The following is a 27080-nucleotide window of genomic DNA, read 5'->3' as shown; positions in this document are numbered from 1 at the left end:
AGGGGGGGCAGTTATGATTTAAGAAAAAGTTTACTAAAGTAAAAATACAAAAGGTTTATTAAGACTGTACTATTTTAAAACAATGTAATTAATTACAATTTAAATAACCTCTGGACTTGTCTGGCTGAAAGATATTTTACATCAAAACAGAATCACTTGGAACGCATAAATTAATTAACGTGTGTGTGTGTGAAGTGGGGAGTGTGGAGGAGACTTGTGAAGCAAACAAATTTAAAAAGCACAATCTAGTTTTTGAAAGTTTTACTGCAGTAGATATATGAAATTCTACAGTTGATGTGCTTTGCTTTGTTGAATAGACATGCTCATTAAAGAAAATTGCCTAAGGTCATGACCTATGTTCAAATGACTCTTCTTCTAATATGTGTTCTTTAAGCGAAGAGGGGAAGTATAATGGCTCACCAGTGTCTTAAAGGTACTATGACAATCGCGGCAACATTAAATATCACAGAATGCACATGTAAAGAATCACACTATTTTTTTTTTTTTTAGAGCTGTGAGTATCTATGGTCAGGCTTGTGTTTAGCACATTCACTGAAAAGATCACAGCAGTAAGAGAGAATGAACACAATGAACTGGATTGCCTGGGGGCACAGCTGCTGTAATCACACTTAGTGTCGTACAAGCAACGCCGGCCAGCCCTCCTTGGTCACTGCGTTACTGTTTTCCAGTGTTTCATAGGAGCTGGTGATTTAGGAACGAGCTGACTGAATGAACTTAAGGAGGAGGGATGTAGACCATGGATGAAAAAAATGTTTTAAAATATAAAAGTAGTAAATTCACAAAAAATACAAGCAAAAAAATGATGATCGGACAATCTGTTTAACAAAACACGTGACTGAGAGGGAGTTACTATGTTTATCATGTGTTTATGCAGTGTTGTCTGTTTAATCCCTATCTCAGTTTTCATGAAGACTGAATTTCTACACTTAAGTATTATGAAACAAATTTGAATGACGAAGATCTTTTGTATCTTAAAGCTTTTTTGCCTTATACTTTTCAGGACTGAAGTGTGTATGTCTTTTGTGTGACTCTTCAAACTTTACCTGCCAAACCGAAGGAGCATGCTGGGCTTCCGTTATGCTAACCAATGGGAAAGAACAGGTGATCAAGTCCTGTGTCTCTCTCCCAGAACTGAACGCTCAAGTCTTCTGTCACAGTTCCAACAACGTTACCAAAACTGAGTGCTGCTTCACGGATTTCTGCAACAACATAACACTGCACCTTCCCACAGGTGAGGGGCTTATCTCTCTTCATTCCAAATGCTCTTGGGAAATCATACACATGGTAGAGATCAACCTGTTTTATGTTTCTTTAAATATGATCTGTTTTACAATTCTCTCTCTCTCTCTCTTTTTTTATTTTTTCCTTTGGACTGGTAAAATCCTCTAAAGCCTAACCGAGGTTGATTTTTTAAAATTGTGCAAGACTGCCCAAACCTTGACAACAGCATTATAATTTTGAAAAAAATTTGTCCATGTTAATTGCATTTTTGGCAGTGATTAATGGACCTAAAGTAAATGTAAATTTTTATGACCTCTTTTAAAGGAAAGACATATTAGTGTACACCAGGAAAAGAAAAAAGAAAGAAAAGAATGAAACTAAAAAAATTATAGATTTACAACTTTTATGGAGACAGAATCTTTTTTGTTATGGACGCCTTCTGCATGACTTCTTCTTTTCAAGACTTTATTTACTTTTAATTTTTTCCCCTTTGTTATTGTTGTTCAATTGCATGGCTTCTTTATGTGCCCACATTCATGTGGGAACATTCATTAGCAGAAAGATATTATTTTTTTATTGTTGTTCAAATAGAGTTTTTTGCCTTTTCCCCCCACCCCTCCCCACCACCCCAGCCTTCCCCACCTTCCTTCCCTGTTTCCAAGCCCCCCTTGTTATTGTCACGTGTCCTTAATAATTGTTCCTGCAAACCCTTCACCCTTTTCCCCTATAATCCCCTCCCCTCTCCCCTCTGGTCCCTGCCAGCCTGTTCTCAATTTCGGTGTCTTTGGTTATATTTTGCTTGCTTGTTCATTTTGTTGATTAGGTTCCTGCAGAAAGATATTATTGTTCAGATATATTTTTGCCTTCCTCCAATTTCATGGTGTTTTATCCCAATTCTTAAAATGTCAAAAATCTTAATCTCACCTTTTGTCAGCAGTCTTGAATCTGAAATTTCGAGAGATATTAAAGCGCAGGTAATTCAAACTAAAACCCAACTCATGACATGAAAACATCATGTTAATGACTCTTTTCAATATTTATTAATATAGTAATGATTCAGAGCTTATTGATATGTTAGCATCTATATACAGACACATACTCTTTCTTATAAATTAACATTTTAAGGTACTGCTATCCAATCTCAGGTGTTTGTATATCTCCATATCAATATTCCATTATAGTATTTTAACCTATTTTTAAAATAAATTGGCTGTCCTCCCTTTTTTACTGAAAAACATTTGTTTTATTCAGAACCTTGGAATCACTACCACAAATGAAAAGCCAGTTTACTTGCCATAAATACACAACTACATAAAAATTAAACATATTTCTGCATTACAGGTAGGTATATTTTGTATTTCCTTATTGTTTAACAGAGAGAAGAAAGAGGTGTTAAAGGCATACTGGCACAAAATGAGGCTTTTTGATACATAATCAGAAAAAATTAAGAGAACTAGAGAAGAAATGATCACGCTGTGTACTGTCAAGTCTGGTTTACCATTCCGATTCACCTCCAGAATCCTTAAGGCCCTTTCATGCACCACCACTGGCACTTGTCCAGCTCTCTGGGGAAGACTGTGCGGTCAGGCATTGCCTGTATATTGCAGCCTCAGAGTCATACTTGGCATGTTTCATCCTGCTACTCACAGTCTTGCCTTTTGGACTACACTTGCTCTCTCTCAGATTCCTTAGAGTCCTGATGTGGTAGTGATTTGGCATCTATTCTGGACACCGTTTTTTCTTTACATTTCCCCCCCTGGTTACCTGTGGGCCACAGACACCCAAAAGTGAAGGATCCCTATATTTGATGATAGTGCAACCCATGACCAAGATCCAAAAGATTAAGGAGAGGAAGGACATCTCCTCGTTAGTCTGTGGTAGTGGTCTCTTAAATATGCCTTCCAAATAATGAATTACTTGCAAGACCGCAGTCTGCCACTTGGTAGGGGTAGAAGACAGGACTTACACTGTAATAAAAGGACTTGGAGGACAAAATGGTTCATGGGTATTTGGGCAAATTAAAGGCACTTAGGACATCTGGTATGTAGATTCTTCCCAGCCCAACAAAAACTCAGCCTCACTACTGAGAAGTCTGTGTCCTTCTCTCAAGTATGGTCAGGAACCAGTCTTTCATTTTTAAAACCAATTTTATTGAGGTTTAATTTAGATATAATGAAACACACACATTTTAAATGACAATTTGATGAATTTTGACACATATATACACCCACTACCACAGTTCCATTACCTCAGAATGATCTGTCAATCCCCACTTTCATTAAAGCTAGATGACTGATTTATTTTCCATCTGTGTCAATAGATTTATTTTTTCCTAAAGTTTCAAATAAAAGAAGTCATTAGGGTACCTATTTTGCATTTGGTTTCTTTCACTCAGCATGTTGTTTGAGGTTTATTCATGTCACTGGTATAGACATGCCTTTTTCCTTTTTTAACTCTGGGTAATATCCCATTGTTTGAATACCCTATAGTTTTTTTGTTTTGTTTTGTTTTTTGTTTTATCTATCCACCCACTGATGAGCAGTCAGGTAATTCCCATTTTTGGAATGTTATTAACAATAAATAAGCTGCTATGAACATTCACATGCAAGTCTTTTGATAGATGTTTTCATTTTTCTTGAGAAAATAACCTAAGAGTGGCACAGCAGGGTTAGATGACATATAACTTTATAAATACAATTTCCCTAAGAGTTTCACATTGCTGATAACATTTTACATCTCCAGCAGAAATGTATGGCAGTTCCAGTTGGTCCATATTCATGTCAACACTTAGTATAATCATTTTTTAAAAAAAATAGTAGCTGTTCAAGTGATATAGAGTAGTGGCATTTCATTGTGGTTTTAATTTGCATTTCCCTGATGACAAATGACGTTCGATTGGACATGTGCATGTTGGACACTTGTGTATCTTCCTTTACAGAGTAACAAATCTTTTGCACATTTTAAAAATTGAATTATCTTCTTATGGTTGAATTTAATAGTTCTTTATATATTCTGAATGTAAGTCCTTCATCAGATGTGTATATTGTGACTATTTTTCCTGTGAATTGATATTTGTTTACTTGAAGGTATCTTTTGTAGATTAAAATTTTATGAAGTATATTTTATCTTTTTTATTGTTATCATGATTCATTGTTTTATATCCTAATTGAGAAGTCTTTATCCAAAGGTCAAAAATATTTTCTAATAAAATTTTTAACATTTCAGTTTTCACATTTAGGTTTATGTTCAGTTTCTTCATTATTGTAGCTTTATAATAGGTATTAAAATTAGGTCTTGTGATCCTTTCAATTTTATTCTTTTTCAGAATTGATGTGGGTATTTTACATCCTTTGCATTTCTATTTAAATTTTAGAATCAGCTTGACAATTTTTAGAAAACACATGCAGAGATTTTGACTGGAATGAATTGAATATATATAGTAGATTAATTTAGAAAGAATAGTTACGTTAACAATAAATCTTATGATTCATGAACATAGTATGTTTTTCCATTGATTTGGTTATTCTTCAATTACTCTTTGTGGTGGTTTATAGTTATCAGCAAACAGGTCTTATACATTATTCATTGACTTTATCTCGAAGTATCACATTCTTTTGGATGCTATCATGAATGGTATTTTTAATATCTTAATTTCTAAATCTTAATTGCTAGTATATGAAAAACTAATGTTGTATATTCACCATATTTCTTACCAGCCCGTGAAAATAACTTATATTAGTTTTAGTAGATTTTTTCAGATTTTTTGACAATTTTACATGTACCATCATCTGTAAATAGACAGTTTTACATCTTCCACTCTGATCTCTCCGTATGTTATTTCTTCCTCTCGCCGTTTGCACTGGCGAAGACACTCCATCAGGTGCCTAGGAGCGGTGAGACTGCCTTTTTCCTGGTCCTGGCAGGAATGTCTTCACTCTTCATTTAGTTTTTTGGAGATGCCTGTCATCATAGAGGAAAATTAATTTTATTCCTAGTTTAGGGGAAAGGTTTTTTTAAAATCATGAACAAATATTAAATTTTTTCAAGTATTCTCATGAATTTATTAAGATTGTCCCATGATTTCTCTTGTTTAGTCTATTGATATTACGGACTACATTAACTAATCTTTAACTTTCATTCATAATAGGTAAGATATGTGTTGTCCATCCAGTTATTAACCCTATGTGATATTTGATTGAATTCATTTTTTAAATTTAATCCAAGGACTTGTTTCTTTCAAAGGCATTGTGCGGTAAATTGACATGAAAAGGAGTAGGATTGCACGTGCAGTCATCTCGCGGCAGGTTGTTCTCTCTGTGGGGCAGTGCTAAAGGGTTAGGTACGGGCTGCGTTTGGAACAGCAGCAGATTGGAGAGGCAGTGGGAATCTCCTGGTGTCAAAAAATAGGTAGTGTGAGATTTTTGCAGTACTTAGTACTTTGCAGCACTTTCATGGGCTAAAGAAGGAAAGGTTGGGAAGTGATCAGAAGAGGCTGTGGAAAATCTAAGACTTTCCTTTGAGATTCCAGCTGGAAGCCAAGCGGATCCTTGCCTCTTTGGCTCATTCACTCATCACCCAAGACTGCGGGGTCATTTGTGGGTGGCTCTCTTGATGTAGATGCAGTAACTCAGTCTTGTCATATATCAGCTGTCCCTTCCATGTCCTTAGCTCCTGTGTGTAATGATTGGGATCTTGCTTCATTTCTTTGCGACAAAGTTCCTACCTTGAATATAGCTTGTGACATTTTTCTCCCCACTCCTCTAGGGTTCTGCTGGTTCCCCAGTAACTTGGCGATTGGAGCACTGTAGGAACTCACTCTTGCCCTCCTAAAAATCCTCTTATATGTTTTACTACTACATCCCAAAGCCTTAGATGAGTGACTTTTATACATGTTTCCATTGTGACGCACAGATGTAAATTTTACATCATTTCCCCAACTTGCATTCACACACAACTGAAACAAGAATCTTACAAAATATTCTTACCCTTAAAAGTGAGGCACTGTATACTCTTTCATTCAGTAAAAATGTTGGTTCAGACCCCACTAATAGGTTATGTTTACAGTTTAAGAAACATCATTTTAGTTGATTTTTAAAATGTGGTGATTTTAAATGGAACAAGCACATTTATTATTTTAATTTTATAGTAAAAAATCTATTAAGAATCTAGTTACTATTTTAATTTCAAGTGTTTTTCTTTTTAACAACCTTTTAAAAAACATTCTTACCCATTCACTTTTAATACGAGATTGGATTAAAGTCTAATTAACTCAGAGCTTTGTAAGCAATATTGGTTTAGATCATATTAAACTCAGTCACTAGCATGTAGGTTTAATTTGTAGAAGTTAATAATTTTTTGATAGAAGTATAATTTTAAAGTTTGACCAGAATATAACAACTGGATCCCCCCCTGAAACTTACTGAAGTCATTATCTTTGATGCCACTGGAGTGACCTTCCAAGTTCAACTGTTATCACAAATATTTACTGGGTTTTTTTCTATGTAAAACGTGGAAAGCAATGACCATTTCCAGAAACAGCCATTTATTTGACTGGTCCTAACAACAAATATGATATTAGTTTTACAAAGCAAGTAGAGTATTGAATGTTGGAAAATTAAATATGGACTATGCAAATCAGTTAATTAAGAGAAGCATGCATACTTTACGTAGTGTAACCTGTCTCATTTCCTCCTGTTTATTGTGAGACCAGAGAGGACTAGCTCCTTCAATTCCAGAAATATCTGCCCACCTGTCTGATGCTACTTTTCTTGCTCTGACTCCAGCAACCTTTGCTCTAGTACTCACGGGCATCATTCACATACAGTAACTCAGGTAGATCGTCCACTCACAGCTTCCCCTGAAGTTAGGAAAGAAGTCCCGTTGGTGGGAAAACTTGACCTCCAAAAGTAAATGATGTATTCTTAACTCTTCAAGAATATTTCCTTTCCAAAAATAAAACACTTATTTACACAAATAATGTATACTTGCAAAGTGTGGGGGGGCACCAGGTAGGGTACACAAATAACAAGTGAAAAAGCTTCATTTGCATAGTAAGATGTTTTGGGTGTGTGTTTCTATGATAGGTTCTGTCTCTGAGCATTCTAACAAGTTCTCCTTAGTTCTCACAATTTCTTCACCGATTTTGCATAAAGCGAGCCTTCTGTATCTATTCTTCATGCCTCTTAAACTTTTTTCTCATATTTAAATCACTGATAATTTCAATATCTATAGCTTCTGTGAGTTTGAATCTGCTGCTGCTGTTGTTTCTGCTGATTCATGTTCTTGGTGGCTGCTTTTCTTGTGTGGTTTTGTGATTTTTGATTATGGGGTCATGTTTCCGGGAACTGTATCTGGAGGAAATTTTGAAACCTGTATTTCAGATGTGTTCCTCTAGAGAAGATTTACATTAGCACCTGTCGGATATCTAGGGGTGATGTTTTGATTGAATGTGTGGGTTTGTTTTTTGGGGTTGTTTTTGTTTTTGTTTTGCTGACATATAGCATGAATTCTGGCTCTAAGCCTGCCTGTACTGGTACACACTTGTGATAAGGAACTCTTGACAAGATTTTTTTCTGTACTGAATATCAAGGTCGAGACAAAGAGATGGATGCATACACTGTCTGTCTCCGCACACACCGTGATCTGTTTTGTTTTTTTCTCAGTGTAATGCCATTCATAGTTGCTTCGTTTATACCAGAATCTGGAATCTGACCTTTCACTATTTCAGGAACCAAGTTTTATCTCCTAATCTTGTTGTACAGTCTGGTAAACTAAACACGTAACCACCAAGAACTGGCTGATACCTCCAGGGTAAATGGCAGCCCTAGCGCTCAAGCACCTCTCTCAATTTGCACATTATTTTTGCCTGCTGAACAATTCTTTCATTTTCTCACCAGCTTAATCATGTAATAGAAAAAAAGTTTTTCATGTATATTTTATTCAGCATTTTTGTTTGTGCTATACCAAGAAGGGCATCTGTGGACATTTAAGTGTAACTTGGCAGAAATGGAAATTCCAGGACAGCTTATTTTTGAAATGATGCTGGCATAATTATCTATCCATCTGGAAGAAGACAGGGCTGTACAACAGTGTCATAACATATACAAAAATAAATTACAGCTCAATTAACTATCTAATTGTGAAATGCAAAACAATTTAAATGTCAGAGGAAAATTTAGAAAAAAAAGATTTTTGTGACTTTATAGTGTGAAGACTGTTCTTAAATAAGGCAGGAAATCCAACTGCTATAAAAGGAAAAGACAAATATAATTGACTATATGAAAACTAAAATAAAAATGAATAATAAAAGATAACAAATAAAACCAAAGATAAATTAAATATGGGATAAAAATACTTGCAGCATATATAACTGGAAAAATGGTAACTATGTGTAAGGTTGGTTCTATGATTTGTTAACAAAGAGACTCAGAAAAGTTGCTAACCTACTTCCAGATTTCTTATTTTGTGAATCAGTAAACATCCTTCTTATTGAAGACATTATTATCTAGCTTTCTGATAATTTTATCTGATCCTTTTTTTCTTATGGGTATCTTCTTTTTTTAAGAAGGAAAATGTTCAGTTTTGTTATTATGTATCTCAAGGTTCAAGGAAGACAGAAGTTAACAAATATGGTTTATTCAAATTTCTATTAGACATCCCCCATGTTTAGCAAAGATATCAAGGGCCTTTTTCCTTATTGCAAGTTTAAACCAGATATAAGCCCATCTTCTGGAGGTTTGGGCTTATTATTAAGCATCACAGGAAAAGAAAGAGAAAGGCGATGGTGAGAGAGAGTGAGACAGAGAAAGCAAGAGAAAAAGATAAAAAAGACAACAACATGAAAAAAAACCCCAAAACCACCTTATTTCTGAGAAGCTGTGAACATAGCCTGGACATCATACAGATTTTAGCCTTGAGCTCCCATTGGCTGATTGGTACAGAGATTTGCCAGAGGAAAAAAATACTTCCTTTAACGTAGTCCCAGACTATTAGTTGTGCAGCTGCATGCCAGAAGAAAATGCAAACTCTCTAGAGCAGTGATTTTCAAGCTTTTTCATCTCATGTCACACATAAAGTAACCAGTAAATTTCTGCGGCACACCAAAAAATATATTTTTTGCTGAGTTGACTATAAAAATAGCTATAATTTTGAGTCATTCAAACCAGACAGCTTTGTGTTGGCTGTCACCATTTTTTTACTTTGCCAGTCTCAGGGTAAAGAGGTCAGTGCCCCTGACTAAATAATCAGGTATTACATGCTTTAAAGGTTCTTGCAGCACACCAGTGTGCCTCTTGCACCACGCTGGTTGAAAATCGCCGAGCAGAGTCAAGAAGGCAGTGTAGGTAAATGCAGTACTGGCCTCCTCCCGCAACTGTATCAAAATTCCAACTAAACTACAGCACAATCATCATTCAGAACCCCCTGAAATCTGGCTGAACAGAAGGGGAGTTGAAGGGATGGGTGAAAAGGTGAAGGATTAAGAAGGACAAATTTGTTATTACAGAATAGACCTGGGGATGTAAAATATAGCATAAGGAATATAGTCAATAATATTCTGATAACCAGGTACGGTGTCAGATGGGTGTGAGATTTATAGAGATGATCATTTAGTAAGTTATGCAATGTCTAATCACTGGGGTGTATACTTGAAACGAATAAAATAATGTATGTCGACTATAATTGAAAAATTAAAAAATGGTTAAAAAGAAAAGAAAGTTGCTGATCTAGAGGAAGGCATGTTAGTACTAGGCCTCAAAAGACACAGTAAACACTTTGCAAGGGCACGAACAGTACATAGTGAAGAATAAGCACCCCGAGAATGCAGGGGTGTAAATCCGCATGAGCATGAGCCAGCAAAATAGAGCACACAGCAGAAAAGGTCACAGAGCTTTCATATATTAGAATTATCAGACAGTAATTAAAGATCAATTACTCTTCTGGTTAAAAATAAAATCCCAAAAGGTGAGTTTGGAAATATTTTTAGAAAATAAGAAATTGTAAAAAAAGTAACCTAGCATATTTAAATAACAACAGGAAAAACTTTTTAAAATTAAAAATACAGTAGCAAAAATTTAAAACTGAATGGATAGGTTTAACAATTGGTATAACAACAACTGAAGAAAGAATTAGGGATCTGAATACAGGTCAGAAGGAAATTATGTATGCAGTATATGGAGAATACATAATGGAAAATATGGAAGAGAGAATGATAAATAGAGGAAAGCTAGGATAAATTAGAAGGTTTAACCTGTTCCTTTACATAGTAGTCCACAAGGAGAGATGAGAAAAAATTGGGCAAAAGTAGTAGCTTCAGAGATAATAGCTCAGACATTTCCAGAATTAATCAACTCAAATTTATAAATTCAAGAAATGTAGTGAGTATGAAGAGGATAAATAAAAAGAGATCCAAACCTTGACATAGCCTAGTAAGATTACAGAACACCAAGGACAGAGGGAAATGCTAAAAGTTGACAGACAAAAAGGTAAATAAAATTCAAAGGGGTTACAAAAGAACTGAGATTGTTTTAATAGCAAAAAGTAAAAAGAGAAAAACTGGATTTATATCTTCAATATTCTATAATAAAATAACTGGTAATCAGAATTTTATACCCAGCAAAAAATGTCTTTAAAGAATGAGGTAAAGGACAAGACATTTTCAAAGTAACAGAAATAGGTGATTTTGACATTATCAGAATCCTTCATACAGAGAATTCTAAAGGATATACTTCAGGCAGAAAGAAACTAATACCAAAGTTGTTACATGCAAAGAGAAATGAAGAACAAAGAAAGTGATAATTACGTGACTAATTCTAAAGAACATTTGTCTACTACAACAGTGTGTTGTGGGAATTTTAAAAACATGATAAAATGGTCATTCCACATAAAAATAACATATTATGTATGTCAGGATGAGGTTAAATGAGTTAAAATTTTCTAGGAGCCTTGTTGTGTCTAGGAGGAGGGTACAGATACTGTTCAGCTTTATGCTTTAAATGTACTCACTGTCATTTCCAGGCTTATCCTGAAAGAAGAGACTACGAATATGCTCCCTCTAATCCAAAATAGGTAAAAGTGGAATAATTTTAAAAAATCCAACAAAAGTTAAAAGAGAGAGAGAGAGGAGAGAAAAGGAAGCACATATAACAGGTGTAACATAAATTATCTAAGTATGTCAATAATACTTGAATGTAAATAATTTAAAATAAATAGACAAAGCATTTCAGTTAAAAACCAAAGATTATCATAGGGATAATCCAATATAATTTTTAATATATCTAAAATGAAAGTGTATAGAAATGTTGAAATTATTGTGATGGAAAAGATGTACCATGCATGCATTAAACAAAAAATGTCGATTTATTTATATTAAGAGAAGACAAAATAAACTTCAATGTCAAAAAAAGAGTAAAAAGGGGTCACTTTGTAATCATTAAAGTTTAAATTTACCAGGGATTCTTAATTAATTTAAATTTCTATGTGCTTAAGTATATATCTCAAAAATAAGAAAATTATTTACAGAACTATAAGGAGAAATAGAGAAGTCCACAGTCTCAAAATGAGATTTTAATATGCCATTGTGTTGATAATTGATATGAGAAGATTTAAAAAATTAGTAAGGATATGTAAGGTTGAACAAACATGATAATAACCACCTAATTTTTTAGGGAATTATAATTTACAAAACTTGAATAGCCTTATGACATTTAAGAAGTTGAATGAGTAGTTTTTAAAATGGTAGTAAAGATATATATCCATAATGAAAATTTTAAAACCCAAGAAGCTGTACCAAAAAATTCTGCTAAACTTACAGGAACAGATAATTTTTGTTAAAATTCATCTAAAACATAGACAAAGAGGAAGCACTTCTTAATTTATTTTATGCATAACCTTGATATGAAAACCAGCAAAGACAGTATGAAAAAAGAAATAATAAGCTATTCTCACTCATGAACACATATGAAAATATCCCAACTTCAACCTGGAACCACATACGAAAAGGGGTTCTGGGAACTAGAAGCACAAGGTTGAGAAAATGAATAGTCTCTAAATCAGGATCATGGTTATCCTGGGGAGGGGAAGGGGCTGGGAAATTGGGAATATATAATTACTGTATTTCTATACTCAACCTATATACATGTTTTATGTACTTTGTTGCCTATTTATTATGTTTCACAACAAAAGAAGAACACAATATCATTTTAAAGTAATTTCTGAGTATAATAAATTTATGGAAGTTATGCATTCTAGTAACATCTGAAGTTGGTATTGGAGAGCTCTGAGGCTAAGGATGTTATTTAACCCTTTTCTTACAAATTCGTATACTGACTTGTTTTGTTGTCCATATGTTCTTTTTCTAATGGATGGATCAAAGTCTACTATGACTATAAGTAAACATTTCAAAGACATCCAGTTTCTCCCAATACCCACTTAGTAGCAGAACCTGGACTTTTAGCTGGTTGTATGGCTGCCCACCTAACAGACAATATTTTCAGCTACGCACACAGGTAAGTGTGGCTATATGATTGAGTTCTGGCTGGGATACAGGACAGCATTTTGGAGAACTTCTGAGAACACTCATTAAAACACAACCTTTAACTGGAACATAATCAACAAAAGAAAATAGCAAACAAAATACAACCAGAGACATTGACATTAAGAACAATCTAACAATAGACAGAGGGGAGGGGGAAAGGGATAGTGGGGAGAAGGGTTTTCAGGAACTACTATAAAGGACACATGGACAAAACCAAGGGGGAGGGTGGGGGCAGGGGAGGGAGGTGGGTTTGGCTGGGGTGGGGGGGAGGGGTGGGGATAAAATGCAGACAACTGTAACTGAAAAAAAAAACAAACCCAAAAACAGAACTGGCCCTTTGTTATGCCATCCGCCACCACAACTGCCTGGAAGTAAAGGGTGGAGTTTCAGCAGTTGCCTGGGACCATGGGGATAATGGCTACACTTCAGGGATGGCCCCAAGGGAGATGCAAGGAGACTGACTGAACGCTTCAGGGAGCTGCACTGCTGACAATGGACTACCCATCTTCCTATTCCTTTTGCATGAACGGGAAAAGAAAACTTCTATTTTGTTTCCTCTGTTATTTGTAACTAAACCCAATTCTAGTGAACACAGAAACAGCAAAACAGGTTATCCAAAGTTTTATCTACTTATGGTATCTGGGTGGCAGACAAGTTTTGTTTGATCTACACAGTTTCTGAAAAATAAAAGTGAATTTTTTAATGTTAAAGATTAAGAGTCTTAATATGAAAATCCTGACATGTGGCTTGTTATGGAAAGTCAGATTTGGTATCCTTAATGTCTTTCCCTTCTTGCCAGTTGGCCGAAGCTGAAGTGACCAACTCCTCCTTATTGGGCGTGGGACTTCATTCATTCACTCACTCATTCATTCATTCATTCATTCAATCAATATGTATTGAGCTTGTATACATTGGCCTAGAGTTCTCACTGTAATAGTTTGGTATATTTTCTACTTTGGTATAGTTGGGCTATTCTGTTTAATACAATTTTCTACCTGACTTTTCTTCCTTATTATGAAAACACATGCCTTCTCCTATGTGAAGGAATCACATTTTGTTGCTTGCTTCTTTTATGGCTGGATTGCATTTTGGTTTGTAACCTAAATGATTTCTGGTGGTTCTAGGTGACATCAGAGACGTGCTCAGAGAAGTAGCAGTGATGCCCCATAGACACAAGGGTACTCTCCACGTGTCTATGAAAATCCACCCAGGATAAGGTCAGGACACCTGAGCTAGGGAAGCTGATTACTTATAGGGTTAATTTCGATGGGAATTGCTATTTAGTTAATGCTTGCACTAATTATTACCCTTCATATGGAAATAGACTATTCAACAAAACCATTCAAGTTCCCGGCATCTTTGTTCCCATTTTGCTACCAAAACATACACTGCTTGAAAGGGTAAGTGTAGTAATAATTTCTGATCTTTCCTCCTAGATTTCAAAATGCTATTTTAATAATGCTATTATATTTTTGACTAATTCACATAATTAGTTTCAGTAAAGAAAACACGTGCAACATTAAAACGTAGGTACTTATTAACCTCAGTACAATTTCCACCTTCATGTTCTGTTCTCAGTTGTGTAAATAAAGAAAAGAAGAAAATTGATTATTTGTATTAGTTAGAGTAGGTGAGCAATGCATGTTAATTAGGCACATGTCTCAGTCAGATTTCCACATAAACCAAACTGCAGGAAGGTAAACTGCCAAAACATTAGAATTGGATTTATCGAAAATTAATGATTTTAAAGCATGTGATAAATATCGAAGATTTAGATAGTAATATTCTTTTGGGGGGTTAAAGCCTCTTTATTTTTATTTCTTTAAAAAAATTCGTGGTTGTCTCTTAACTTTTATGGTTTTCTATTTTAAACATAAATTCATTGATCTAGTCAGTGCAAGGTGACATCTGCGTGCTGAGAAATGCTCATGGGACCCCTTGTGGCATTGTTCTGCCATCACACGAACAAACCCATTTATAGCTCATTCTCTGAGAATTCACTGCGCACCTGACAGGTGTGCCAGATGGGTTTTTTCCCCCATAAAATGAAAGATGCTGTGAATTTTATATATTGGAAAGTGACATGAAATACAAGCATTCAAAGAAGTCGAACTGGTGCTTTACAAGTTTAATGTAGGAAGATAGGGAGGATTTCTTGTCTTAAGAAACAAGTACACTGATTTCAATTATGAAATTTTGTTCACAAGGACGTAGTGGGAAATTGAAAGTAAAATTTATAACCAATTCTAAACCGAGGGTTTTACATTACGTAAGCTCTTACTCTCTCACATCTGTAGATACCGTTGCCTGTTTATTCAATTATCTTTTTGCGTGATTATCACATACAGGATGTTGAGCTGGGTCAAAATACGATTCCCTCGCGTCGATCTGTTCTAAGTGAGCAAGTCGCCCTGTGTGAATGTGTTGCCTGCGGGAGAAATTATATCAGCATGGACTTTATTTAGGACAGAAAAGTGTAAGTTTTCTTTTGTTATCAAGATTTTTAAGTGTCTTCTCTGAACAAGGCTCTCTAATGTGAGCTGGGGAAACAGGAGATGTGGTCGCGGCTTCAAAGGAAGTTTCACTTTTCCCACGTGGAAGTTTGGCTTAAGGAAAAACTAAAATATTCCTTGAGGAATTACTACCTAATGTTTTCACAGAGGATATGTGTTTTGATGACAGATTAAGAAACTAATCTCTGGGTCCACACCCAGAAATTCAGAGGAAACGGTAGAGCCCATTTAAATTCTCTTTCCTATGTCATATTAATCTCACTTCAGCTTGAGTCAAAGTACTTCATACCCCTTGTGCTGAAGACCATCTTCTTCAATCCAACATTTCTGTTTCCTTAAAATATAAAAATATTACTATACTTAAATTCAGAGGCTAGAGGACAGAAAAAGATTGGAAGCTTCTCAGTGTTCCTCACTCCCAGAAAACCAGCCACAAGGACTGTCTAGGAAACCCTTTTTAATGTTTGCTGCTCCCTGTTTGCTGTGCGCTCATGAAATCGGGACAGATGAAGGCAGCGGATGCTGACAGCCACTTACCGATTGAGCACCGAACAATGGAGCGGCCCATCAATAGTTCATCTGATACTGTCAAAAGGCAGAAATCACTCTCATGTTATTTTTATCACTGTCATGGCTCAGTTGAATCCCTAGATTAGAAAATATTTTGACATTCTTCAGTATTTAAGGTCCATGTGGACCAAAAACAACCTGTTTGACATGATTATTCTCACTCTGAAAAAAAGGGAGACCGTTTGCCGCTCCTTACCGGTGGAGCGTGTTGGAGGGATCTAACCAAATTAACTTCTGTCTGGATTATTCCTGACGACGTTTGTAAGGCTGACTGTGAAGCAATAGGCGGCTGGGACAGGGTCAGGGTGTGGAGGGGCTGCCTACCATCAGTGAGTACAGGCTTACATGCGGATGTTAGATAAAGAAAACCAGTGTTTGTGACTTAGCTCCTTTGACCCATTTCGCTTCACATGTGTGTACTTCACACATGTCAGTTACATGTCTATTTTTTAATATTAGACTAATTCATCACAAATGGAACTGTTCATGATGATTTTCCTTTTCTTCCACCTCCCTTGATCTTACATAAAGTTTCCTCCATATTTTCACATGCAAAGTTGCTCTGGAATTGTTCCCTAGATGGATCACGTATTCCTGAGTAGAGTTTAAATTCTGCAAGGATGTGGACTGTGCCCCACTTCTCTGGCATCCCCTCTAGAGAGCTGTCCTCAGTGCAACGTTATACAAACCAGCCTGTCTGGAAACAGTCTTTGAACCAATTTGGGAAAACAACAAGAAACCGATTAGAAATGTCTTCTTATTACCATCAAGTAAATGTTTGAAACAATGGTACCCATATTTAAGGATGCTTAGAAATGGCAGTTTATCAAACGTCCACCATGGAGATTTGGGAGATTTCTCATTGCTTCGTGTGTCATTCTGTTTTGCACAAACCCAAATATTCATTTGTTACTACTTTCTTCCCTTGCATTGTCTCGGTTTGGTGCATGTGGAACTTACATAGGGGACATATTTGTGAGCTAGGCTCTCACCCATCCACACTAGTATTTTTCTCTCTTTTGTTCCCCACCCTCTTCTATTTAATTTACTAGGGAGTGAGGTAACTTGAATTAGCAAAGCAGCACTTCCCAGACCTCACTTTTGGGATTAACATATCCTCCCACGCATCTTCCCTGACAATCTCAAAAATTGCGAACGATCAAATAATGAATTCTCTTATCAAAAATGTAAAACCTGTTAGAAAAATTAATATGCTCACCAGAGGTAACTTTTAAAAATGTCTTCTTAACTGCACAACTGTCTCCTTCTACCATGGCTGATGCGGTGTAGACTACAGTTTTTCTTCACTTATCTCCTATGGAGATTACACTCAACATTTGGTTTGGAAGATAGTTTTACAGATGTTTGCTTTAAAAATTGCTCAGTGTTTAAGGAGCTCTTTCTGGATGGTGTTGCTAACCTTTTCCAGCTGAGTAATCTTTTTTTTTCCTTACTAACTTGTATCAGTAAATTTATTCACTAAAGAAGAAACATTACCCATCCGTGATCAACATCCCTGAGAGCGGGAGCTATACTAGAGCAGTGCACTTTTATGGAGATTACTCTATTTTCAGGGTTGCTGACCTTTTGCCTCCTTATTGGTTGCCATGGTGATGATCTGAGCTTTGCTTAAAAGAGCTTTACCAAAATGAAGGAATCAATCAGTTTTTTAACCGCAATGTTTATACTGATAGTTTCTAATAACATATATCAAAATAAAATGTTTAAATAGATGTTTATATGAATTGCAAGTGATTAAGTGTATCCTGTGGCTTTCTTAGAATACCTTTGTGAGCTCATAAAAATATATATACAACTTGAAATGTAAAGTTAAAAGATCAATGTGAAATGGATTATAAAACTCTTTTATAAGCAAACTCCAGGAGTTGCAAGTAGCATGGTTAATGATTCTAAAGCCACGTCAAGTTAGAGAACTCTTTTACACCTTGTAATAAAAACACTCAAGGCCAAGCTCTCCTCACACGCACCTGCTCCACTTCTAATGACTGCAGAGGCAGCCTGATACACCCAGGAGAAGGCAAGTCGGTGATCTGCCAACATTCACTGGGCAAGGTGGAAGAACACAGATTATGTTTGTTTCCAAAGTTCACTTTAAATCTTTTACTCATTGGTTGTAGATAGTTGACAGTTTTTAGGGCTAGAGTGAAACTTCCATGAACACAATTTTGAGGAATTTGATTATTTTTTTCCTTTAGAATTAAATAATATTTGTTTTCAAATTATATTCATATCTTCTGGTTGAAACTGCAAGTCAAATGTTAGTACATTTGATATAACTGTGTGATTGTCAATCACAAAGAAGGAAGTCCGAGGGGCAGCTAACTCACAAGGTCCACTGGCAGGGTAATTTGTCTAGACTCTGAGGTGCAGATGTTAAGCTGTTGCTGTCTAACTCTCTGCAGGGGGTGGGGTGAGGGAGGGTACAGTTTGCCCAAGGCACAATAGCCACATATAACCTGCTTCTCTCTCTCTCTCTCCAGAGCCTGCATTTTTCTTCTTTTCCTTGATGGTTGAGAACCTAGAATTAGGTTAAGACCCCAGCATTCTGCGTCCATATTCTATCCAATACACCCCAAGGATTATTGAAAACAGAAATCAGCAGGCCTGATGGTAGGACCTGGGGATAAAATTACATTGATGCCGAGGCAAGGCTGTCTGTAGTAAGTGAAAAAGGAACTATGTGCTTATTTCAAGAGTCAAAATAACTTTTTTGAAAAACACAGGAAATATCTGATGTCATAGATTTTTCATGCATTACTGTTTTTTTCTAAATTAAAAAGATTTCTTTAATGTAGGATGAACTTTAAAAAATTTGGCTCTATGTGTTTTAAAATTAGAGTGGCAAATTTAATTATATCCTTATGTTATTTGGTTTCAATTATCATATTTATTTTTCTAAAACCAAAAATCATATCCTTTATTTAGGAACCACAAAGCTAGTAAAACTTTAAATGATTCTGCTATTCGGGATCTCTGTATTGACCATCTACCACTGTAAACATGGGGTATAGCTGGGGAGCAAAGCAGGCTAATCTCCTCCTCTCACCAAGCATATGTTCTTTGGAGAAAATCAAATAATAGATAAATGACTATATAATGTGCCAGGTGGTGATAAGATCCAGGAATTAAAATAAAACAGGAAAAGGGTATAGAGAATGAATGAGGAATGAGAAGCAAGGACTATTTTAGATAAGGTTGTCAGCCAAGACCATCATTTCCTGCCAGCATTATTTCATTAGGTTTCTAATCTGTCTCTTCGCTTTCACTGTTGTGCCCCAGTGCCTTCACGCAGCAGCCACAGAGAATATGAGTTGGATCGTGTTTCATTTGCTGCTCAAAATCCTGCAACAGCTTCCATTTAGAATAAAATTCACAGTCCTTTTAGCCTGCAAGACCCCACATGATCTTTCTCTTTTCTACTTCCCTGACCCCATTTCCTTCCCTGTTTCTCCTTGTTTCCTGCACTCTAGGCCTCGGTTGTCCTGAACACACCAGTAGAGCTCTTTCTCGGGGCACCTTACATTCGCTCTCCCTCTGCCAGAGCAGGCTTTGCTGAGAAGCCTTCGGTTGTTGCTCCTTGGTACCTCCCAGTGTGGCCTTTTTGAGCACATTATCTAAAGTAGCACCCCCCTCACTCTGTCTCTTTCTTCTGCTTCCTTTTTTCTTCACAGCACTTATCTCCTCTTGCTGGGCATGTGAGAACATAAGTGTCACATGAGCAAGGATTTGGTCTCCCTTACCACTGTATTTGCACATGTGGAATGGTGGCCACATACTGTAAAACTCAGTAATTATTTGTAGCATGAATGAATAAATGTGCTCTAAGGATGGACTGCTGAAAAATGGGGAGAAAATAGCAGAAATATGCCAAATGCTTGGAGGTATTAAGAAGGGTCTCCTCCAAGTGGGATTCACCCCAGGGATGCAAGGATGGTACAATATTTGCCAATCAATAAACATAATACATCACATCAACAACAGCAAAGACAAAAATCACATGATCATATCAATAGATGTGGAAAAAGCATGTGAAAAGATACAGTACCCATTTCTGATAAAAACATTCAGCAAAGTGGGAATAAAGGGAGCATTCCTCAACATCATAAAGACCATATATGAGAGACCTACAGCCAACATCATACTCAATAGACAAAAACTTAGAGCTTTCCCACTAAGATCAGGAACAAGACAAGGATGCCCTCTCTCACCACTCCTATTCAACATAGTATTGGAAGTCCTAGCCACAGCAACCAGACAAGAAAAAGCAATAAAAGGCATCCAAATTGGAAAGGAGGAAATGAAACTGTCACTGTTTGCAGATGACATGATAGTGTACATGGAAAATCCTATAGACTCCACCAAAAAACTACTTGACCTAATAAATGAATTTGGCAAAACAGCTGGATACAAAGTCAATACTCAGAAATCAAAGGCATTCCTGTATACCAACAACGAAACTGCAGAAACAGAAATCAGGAAAAAAATCCCATTTGATATAGCAACAAGAAAAATAAAGTACCTAGGAATCAACCTAACCAAGGAGGTAAAAGACCTGTACTCAGAAAACTATACAACACTGAAGAAAGAAATGAAAGAAGACACAAACAAATGGAAGCATGTACCATGTTCATGGATTGGAAGAATTAACATCATCAAAGTGGCCATACTACCCAAAGCAATTTATGGATTCAATGCAATCCCTATTAGAGTACCCATGACATATTTCACAGATATAGAACAAACATTTCAGAAATTTATATGGAACCATAGACGACCCCGAATAGCTGCAGCAATTTTGAGAAAGAAGAACAAAGCAGGAGGGATCACAATACCTGATATCAAACTGTATTACAAGGCCACTGTAATCAAAACAGCCTGGTACTGGCATAAAAACAGGCACATAGACTAATGGAACAGAACAGGGAGCCCAGAAATAAACTCAAGTCTTTACGGTCAATTAATATTTGACAAAGGAAGCAGGAGCATAAAATGGAGCAAAAACAGCCTCTTCAACAGATGGTGTTGGGAGATCTGGACAGCTACGTGCAAAAAAATGAAACTCGATCACCAACTTACGCCATACACGAAAATAAACTCAAGATGGATAAAAGACTTAAATATAAGTCGTAACACCATAAAAGTCCTCGAGGAAAACATTGGCAGGAAGATCTCAGACATTCCACGCAGCAACATCCTCACAGACACATCCCCTAAAGCAAGGGACATAAAGGAAAGAATAAACAAATGGGACCTCATCAAAATAAAAAGCTTCTGCAGGGCTAAAGAAAACGGCACCAAATAACAAAGAGAACCAACAATATGGGAAAACATATTTGCTAATGATACCTCAGATAAGGGTTTGATCTCCAAAATATATAAAGAACTCACATGACTCCACTCCAGGAAGACAAACAACCCAATTAAAAAATGGGCAAAGGACTTGAACAGACACTTCTCCAAGGAAGACATACAGAGGGCCCAGAGACATATGAAAAGATGCTCAGCATCACTAGCCATCAGGGAGATGCAAATTAAAACCACAATGAGGTACCATCTCACACAAGTCAGAGTGGCCAACATAAACAAATCCACAAACAAATGTTGGAGAGGATGCGGAGAAAAGGGAACCCTAGTGCACTGTTGGTGGGAATGCAGACTGGTGAGGCCACTGTGGAAAACAGTATGGAATTTCCTCACAAAACTAAAAATGGAACTGCCCTTTGACCCAGCAATTCTGCTGCTGGGATTATACCCTAAGAACCCTGAAACACCAATCCAAAAGAACCTGTGCACCCCAATGTTCATAGCAGCACAATTTACAATAGCCAAGCACTGGAAGCAACCGAAGTGCCCATCAGCAAACGAGTGGATCCAAAAACTATGGTATATTTACACAATGGAATTCTATGCAGCAGAGAGAAAGAAGGAGCTTATATTCTTTGCAACAGCATGGATGGAACTGGAGAGCATTATGCTAAGTGAAATAAGCCAGGCGGTGAGGGACAAATACCATATGATCTCACCTTTAACTGGAACCTAATCAACAAAAGAAAAAAGCAAACAAAGTATAACTAGAGACATTGAAGTTAAGAACAATCTAACAATGGGCAGGGGGGAGTGGGGAGGGGACAGTGAGGATAGGGAATTACAGGAACTACTATAAAGGACACATGGACCAAATCAAGGGGGAGGGTGGAGGTGGGGGAGGGAGGGGGGTTTGGCTGGGGTGGGGTGGAGGGATGGGGAGAAAAGGCATACAACTGTAATTGAATAACAATAAAAAAAAAAAGGGTCTCCTGTGTGAGTGCTTTCTGTGGTCCTACTTCTGTCTCCATTGGCACCTGGCATAACCACTCCTAGCTGGAGCCTAACCTCGGCGCCCTTTCTCCATCTCTGCTTACAACACAGAGAGTCCTTGCCAACTAATGTAAGTGGACACTGTTTACTGCACACTGTAGGTGTGAAATTTTGGTGACTGCATCTCCAATCTCTAAAATGTTTTACATGCATTGATTTAGGGTCTTGTGTTTTTTTTTTTTAACTGCAGCATCACCAAATGCCCCAAAACTCGGACCCGTGGAGCTGACCGTTGTCATTACCGTGCCAGTCTGCCTCCTGTCCGTCGCGGCAGCGCTGACCATTTGGGCGTGCCAAGGCAGACAGTGCACGCGCAGGAAGAAAAAGAGGCAGAACGTGGAGGAGGCCCTTTCTGAATGCAATCTGGTAAATGCTGGGAAAACTCTGAAAGATCTGATTTACGACGTGACCGCCTCTGGATCCGGATCTGGTATGTGCCCATGGTTTATTTCCCAGTGAGGAAGCTCTTATTTCAAAATAAATAAAAATATTTTTTCTAACAGAAAGAGCCCCAATGTTATGAATTCCATCATGTAAAATGCTTGTGCTACAAGGTGAGTTCTGGTATAGAAGCTTGCTGTAGGATTTGATGAAGAGAAAAAACCATCATGGCCTGCAGAATTAAGTCCTTTCAATTGGCTTTTGTGCCTTTAGGTATTCAGATTCTCATTCTGACACTCCCTCAGAATTTATTTCTAAAGCAAGGAAGAGTTTCTCTGCTCTCTCCTCTCCTCCATTATGATTAGCAATAATTATTGTTGCTTTTCTGATACTGTTTCATGGGCACAAAGGAGTTACTGTATTAAAGGAGTTGAGTTCTGGGGAAGAGAATTCAGTTATACAAAGAGCACCTTTGCTTGTGGTTATGAAGGTCTTCAGAATCTGTAGGCACCCTTGGGATGTGTGGGTGGAGTTACCAGAGGCCTGGCCTGAAATCAAAGTCAAGAATATGTTCTTAAAGCATAGAAACAAAAGATGAAAGGGAACAGCCTGGCGTTCCTGGGCTGGCTTTTGCTGCAAGGGTTGTGTGATAATTTCCTTCCTCTTTAACGGAGCTCCAGAACCCCTGGTGAAGCAACTCCAGAACCAGGCTGTGTTGTGGCCTAAATGAGCCTTTCTCATGGCACAAAGCATCTGAGGGCTTTTGGGGTTTCTGGTGATGGAGCGGAGTTTCCCCTGTAATAACAAACTCCCTAAAATGGCAGCAGGTTCCCTGCTCTCAGGTATACTTCCAGAAATCCTGTCGGCGTGTGGTGTTACAGAAATGTGAATTAGGGCGAGCCTAGGTGAGCCACTTCAGACACCCTCGCATCCCCCCCTTGCTTTGGAAGGATCACTAAGGATGATTATCCCAAACAGATTTTAAGGAGCTCCCCGTGGCCTGTAGGAGCATGCAGGCAGGCACAATTGACAGGGGCAGACAACAGAGGGGCATTAGCATCTATATGAGCATTCATATTTAACATGATGCAACTGTGGACTCACCAAGGAGACCAGAAAAAAGAGGCCTAATCATGTCACCCAGACAGCCCAGCTAGTTTGCTGCTTCTGCGGCCAAGGTCGCCTGCTCTCTCCCTAACCCAAATCTCACTGTTTGTACCCTCACTGCATCTATTTGGTGGTGTATCTTCAGCGAAGGAGTATTGGAAAAATGTCTCCAAACTGCAAAGTTTATAAAACTAAAGTCAAAATTAAATTATTGAATAGAAAGATGGCATTCTTTCTTTAAAAGTCAAACTTGTTCAGATTCAGTCCATTCCTTCCTTCCTTGAGCATTACATTTTGAAGCCCACTGTGCCCTAATTTTTGGACCATTGGCGACATTCCAGGCACAGAATGTGTGTGCAGAGAGTTCTGATTTGTGCCAAGTTCCTTGAAACCTGAAATAATTTCTTTTTGTGGTTCAAGTAATTAAATAACCAGCTACTTAATTACCACCAAGACATTTCAGTTCATCTGAAATATTAGGCTAAAGTGTGTATTTTCGAGCAACTCTTTGAATATGTTCAATATGACCAAGGATTTTCCTTTCAAGTACATGTAATAGAGATTTAATAACAGGAGACTGTATATTTAGTTTAAGAAAGTAGTCATGAGCCAGGGCATACAATAAAAAATTAACGTTAACTTTTTCCCGTTTTTGTGCATCTTTAAATCCAACTCTGGATTTACTGGCTGCTGGACTCCCTTCTTTCAATTATTCTAAGATCTCTCCTGAAAAGAAAGCTGTAAATGTACCCATGTATGGATGACTTCTTTCATGAGCAATCTGAAAGAGTTTTAGGCCCTTTTTCCCTATGTTAGCTGCATATGCTTGGCAGCGACCTTGTCCTGGGCTCAGTGATGGCAGCACTGCCTCCGATAACCAGAGATGGCTCCATCTGCACTCAGGCTTCTGTCACAAATGCTCGCCCCCAGGGAGGGCATCGGGCAGTTCGGCTTCCCTCTGCTTCTCTTAATTGGCCAGTGACCTTAAACGAGAGGTGACTCTGTTGAATGTCGAGAAACAAAAATTGTGAAGCTTATCCTTGACCTGGTCAGGGACAAATTTCAAAGACATGTAATGCCTGCAAAAGAAGAAAATGGACTGGTGTTTTCCTGGGCTGTCTTTGAGTGGACTGTGTCTCAGGTGGCTGCTGAGAGACTGGATAGGTTGCTGCTTTTCTCTCACGATACAACACTTCTGATGGATGGTGACATTGTGAAAGGTGCCTTTCCATCAGACAGGCATCAGCTCCTACAGCCCCTATGAGAAAGTATAAAATGAACCTATGAGGAAAAGCAATGTTCATGAATCTTCAAATGAAATCTCTAAATGTGTATCAAAAGAATTCGATTATTTTGGGTGGTTACTTTAAAGATACTGAGACAACTTTCATTGAGTTTTACTCTCTCCCCTTGATTGCTATGCTGAGTACCTTAGGTAATGTCTTTCTTTGTCCCTGGTCCATGGCATTGATCATGTGCTTGATCAATTTGCAGTTTGCAAACATTGGCTTCTCTGGTTCTCCGGCCAAGTATTGTTGCATTGTTGTTGGCAGTGGTTGCTGTTGGTGGTGTGCGTGTGTATGTGTGTGTGTGCAAGCTGGGGAAAGGAAGAGGGAGATTGGAGTTGTGATTTGGCCTAATAATTGTGAGCACTTTTATTATATGTGGTCAAGTGGTGAAATTGACTGTAGCCTACAAAAATAGCGCAAATAGTTTGCTGCTAAAAATCTTCCCAACAGGGGAGTAATGCATCATATCCATTAAATGGTGAGGGAGCAAGAGTTTGGACTGAAACCACTGTTTTAATTGTGAGTCTGCCTCCCACTAGCAGTTTATTCCTGGGCCAGTCCACGATGACTGCAAGCCCCCAATTTTCTCTTCCCTAAAATGATAAATTTGAACACAATGCTCTCAGAAGAACTTTCTGGCTGTGGGGCTTTGTGACTAATGGTTGAGACCCATAATGGCAAACTTGTGGTCTGTGCATCTTTAGTCATGGTGGGTGCTTCTCAGGATGATGAGAACATGTGAGTAAACCACGGCTCACATCGGGAGCAGGGGCGAGTCCCACAGGAGCTCACACCGTCGTTGCTCCGAGGGTTTCCCAGCTATCGAGGGCAATGGCAACAACTAAACAGGACTTTCCAGAATACATTATACTGGAACCTCTTTAACTATTTTCCTATAATTATGAGTCATAAATACTCACTGTAGAAATTAAGAAAATGTACAAAATTAGAAAGAAGCCTATCACAATTCACCTCAATTCCACTAAATAGAAATAGCATTCAGCATATTTCCCTCTCAAGTCTTTTTCCTGTGCATAGGTTTAATAGCTAAGTACACTTATTTAGGTGTGCTTTTTTATGTAACATAGCAAAAGTATTTCCCATATCCCTGAGCAATGCCTCTTCATAAGAAGCCTCATTACCACTGGCTCTAAATAATTTGACCTACGCCATAATATTAAGGACTAACCATTACTGAGTATGTGATATGCTAGATACTGTGCCACATGCTTAACATGCTTGTTAATTCTCATGGTGTCCCTGTGAGACAGGTAATGTCATTATCTCCTGTTTTTCAGGCAGGGAAGCTAAAGCTCAGAGAAGTTCAAAAACTTGCCCATGGTTAGTTACCAATGACAAGCTGAAATTTGAACCTGGCATTTTCTTATTTGTGCTCTTAATCTCTGCACTATATTTAACAATTTTCTATTGTCAACACTTTTCCTTATCTTTCTTGTAAATAGTAATACATTAAATATTTTGACATAATTTGGTTTGCATTTGCATCAAATCTTTAGGATAGAATTATAAAGGTAGAGTTATTGATTCAAAGAATCTAATATTTTACATGTACTCTTTGAGTTTTTTTACTCCACAGAAAATATCTATTTGATATTTTCTATGATGGTACCTTGCTTTTAGTATAACGTGATTATCTCACTTGCTTGTTGAATGTGATTCTTCACTTTCCAATTTTAATTTAATTTTTTTGGTGTTTACAAAAAAAACCAACTCAAAGAATTCTTCTAAATTTTCAGTTGTACTAGGAAGCATACGCTTTATTTTAAAGGCTAACAGCATTTTTTATTACATTTGTGTACTCAGTCACCTGACTGGCTTTGGTGCACAATCAGGGAGATGGGCAGCAATTCTTAAAATCAGATGCCAGCGGCAGCAGGCTGTGTTCAAGAAATTTTTATCTGTGGTTTGAGAAGTTCATATTAAGAATTTGGAATTTTTTTACAGCATGCTTTGACATTTAAAGTTTGGTATGAAGATTCTTATTTCTTCAAAGTCAGTAAAATTATTAAAATGTTTAAAAGTTTGCTTTTTTATGTGAAACTAATG

General features: G+C 37.3%; 1 protein-coding gene across 3 annotated transcripts in view; it reads left to right on the top strand.

Annotated features, from left to right (window-relative positions):
• Window positions 1-27080, top strand: part of ACVR1C (activin A receptor type 1C) — a 73640-nt gene that overhangs the window by 28886 nt on the left and 17674 nt on the right. For all 3 annotated transcript variants that reach the window (XM_045187461.2, XM_045187460.3, XM_045187459.2), the window contains exons 2-3: window positions 1022-1252; window positions 22427-22666. In XM_045187461.2, coding sequence (XP_045043396.1) covers window positions 1022-1252; window positions 22427-22666 — 471 coding nt within the window. The remainder of the gene's footprint in view (window positions 1-1021; window positions 1253-22426; window positions 22667-27080) is intronic.

This window comes from Desmodus rotundus, chromosome 2, assembly GCF_022682495.2.
Source record: "Desmodus rotundus isolate HL8 chromosome 2, HLdesRot8A.1, whole genome shotgun sequence".
Classification (NCBI taxonomy): Eukaryota; Metazoa; Chordata; class Mammalia; order Chiroptera; family Phyllostomidae; genus Desmodus; species Desmodus rotundus.
The sequence above is the reverse complement of the archived record's forward strand: the minus strand, read 5'-3'. Positions and strand labels throughout refer to the sequence as shown.